We start from the raw sequence: 2,364 nt of genomic DNA on the forward strand, positions 1-2,364 counted from the left end.
AGTGGGTTGGAAATGGTCTAAGGTGTGATTAAAACAAAAAGCTTGCTTGGATGATAATATATATACAAAGACAATACGTATAATAATATTTTTTTTTATTTACAAAACTTAAATGTAATGTTTTAAACAATTCTTGTACTTACTTACCCTACTAAATCATTTTCCCTTTGATAATAGATATAGCCATGGCCTTATGATTAAAAAATAGAATGATGTTTAGACAGAAAATCAATACAGATTTTTATCGTGACATTTTGTGATAAAATGTCAATTAATAATAATTTATTTTCCGATTATAAAGAAAAGAAAACAAGAGTGCAAGATATCATGCACAAAGCACATCATTACATTGCATGCTTGAATTTATGAAGAAGAAACTACATCTACAAACAACTGAATATTCTTGTCCGACGAGCCACCGTCTGCCACCGCCTCATATGCCGCCCTTTTCAACTCCGCCGCGTTCTTTCTGAACTCCTCCGATCTTGGCCCAGTCATAATCTCTTCCACGCATTTTGCCATTTCTTCCCCATCAAAATTACCCGATTCTAGATTCTTATTTAGCTTCACCCCGATGCCCCAAACATCGGTAACAAGCTTAGCATTCGTCGGCTGGTCAGTCCACTGTGGACAAGCAATCACCGGTACACCGGCGGTAACACTTTCAATCAGTGAGTTCCACCCACAATGACTTAAGAAACACCCAACTGATGGATGTGATAAGACAGCAGTTTGTGGACTCCATCTCACGATCAAACCCTGTTCCTTTATCTCCTCCAAGATCTCAAATTGTTGGGTTTCTTGATTTTCCGGCAGCTTTACAACCCACAGAAACGGTCGTTTCGAAATTTTCAAACCAGTTACTATGCTTTCTATTTGTTTGTCAGATGAAAACAGGAGGCTTCCGAATGAGATATAAACAACCGACGCCGGTGGTTGTTTATCTAGCCATTCTAAACAATCATTCTCGTTGCCTGATTTAAACTTATTTGTACCCTTTAGATCGCCGTCGATGTTGTCTTCCTTGCCAAAAAGGGTTGCCGGAACAATTGGTCCCACAGGCAAAAATGAATGACCCGCGTCATTCACAGACCTTATCACATCTTTCTCCAGTTCCAAGAACGTATTCCCCAACACCCATTTGACCTTATGCATGTTATGAAAGACTTCCTGCAATATACCATCGAAGCTACGAAACGAATTCGACGGAAGAACAAACGACGGTAGCTCCTCCGCACACAGTGATGGAAGCCCAGGCAAATTGACGATCATATCAAGGTTATTTTCAGTTGGGAACTCGTTGAGACGATTGTAAAAACAGTTATATATATGATAGACTGTGCATGGTTGGATCCAAACCATGGCGCAGGGTAGCGCAAACTCCGCCGCGACGTCAGCCGCCCATGGCATGAAAGGGGTGTTGATGATGCACGCGAATTTACGGCTGTGGGTTCGAATCAGGGCGGAAAGATTTCCCGGTCCAAACTTACCCAGCGTGTTCATAGCGAAATCAATATCACCGGATTGTCGATCGTGTTCTGGAGGTATGCCGTCGGAAAAATACTCGAGGTGGACGCCGCCGACGGTGGAGGAGTGGTCTTTCAGGTCAGGGTCATGGGTGGCGAGAGTGACATGGAGGCCTTTGGACGCAAGAAGGTTGCCCAGTCTTAGCATGGGGTTTATGTGACCTTGAGCTGCAACTGTAACAAGAAGGACACTTGTTTGTTGATTTTCTTCAGAAATCGAACTCATTGTTACCGAGTTTGTGTGTGTGTGTGTTGTGGTGTGATTAGACGAAGATGGGAAAGAGAAGAATAAATCTCCTACTTACGGGATTTTGTTTCAATAATCACATGGCTGAGTTATTTGCATATATAGATGTGTTTGGATAAATTTATGTAGACATATGGTTGTTGATTATTGAGAGCCAAAAGTGTTTTTTTTGAAAATATAAAAGGTAAAAGATGTTTGATAGAACCATTTTACAAGCTATTCTTGGATTTTAGATATAAGTAAAACTGATTTTTTGGAAAAGTTAGTAAAACCTAATTTTTTATAAGTTTTCCAAAAAGAACTTTTGTCTCTCAAAAAGACAAGTCAAACACTCTCTATATATGTACATTTTTATGGAGTAAAGGGTGGCAAATTGGGCCATCTTGTCATGTTTTTGTCTGATACGACACGAAACGACAAAGTTTTATGTAACACGAACACGTCACGACACGATCTCGTGTTTTTTAACTAACACGAAAACAAACCGATTAAAAAACGACAAACACGACACGACACGACAAAGATGACATGAAATAATAATTAATGTATTTAATTAATATTTATTCATACATAACACGACAAACACGAAAA

The 2,364-nt window shown here is 39.6% G+C and overlaps 1 protein-coding gene across 1 annotated transcript; it reads right to left on the minus strand.

Annotated features, from left to right (window-relative positions):
• Positions 1–238: 238 nt before the first annotated feature.
• LOC145054041 (UDP-glycosyltransferase 84B1-like) lies at positions 239–1,870 on the minus strand. Its single transcript, XM_079002174.1, has one exon. The coding sequence runs from the start codon at positions 1,750–1,752 to the stop codon at positions 364–366; it is 1,389 nt and encodes a 462-aa protein (XP_078858300.1). The 5' UTR covers positions 1,753–1,870; the 3' UTR covers positions 239–363.
• Positions 1,871–2,364: the final 494 nt, after the last annotated feature.

The sequence above is a fragment of the Lactuca serriola genome, chromosome 5, assembly GCF_051521515.1.
Source record: "Lactuca serriola cultivar US96UC23 chromosome 5, Lser_US96UC23_V15, whole genome shotgun sequence".
Classification (NCBI taxonomy): domain Eukaryota; kingdom Viridiplantae; phylum Streptophyta; class Magnoliopsida; order Asterales; family Asteraceae; genus Lactuca; species Lactuca serriola.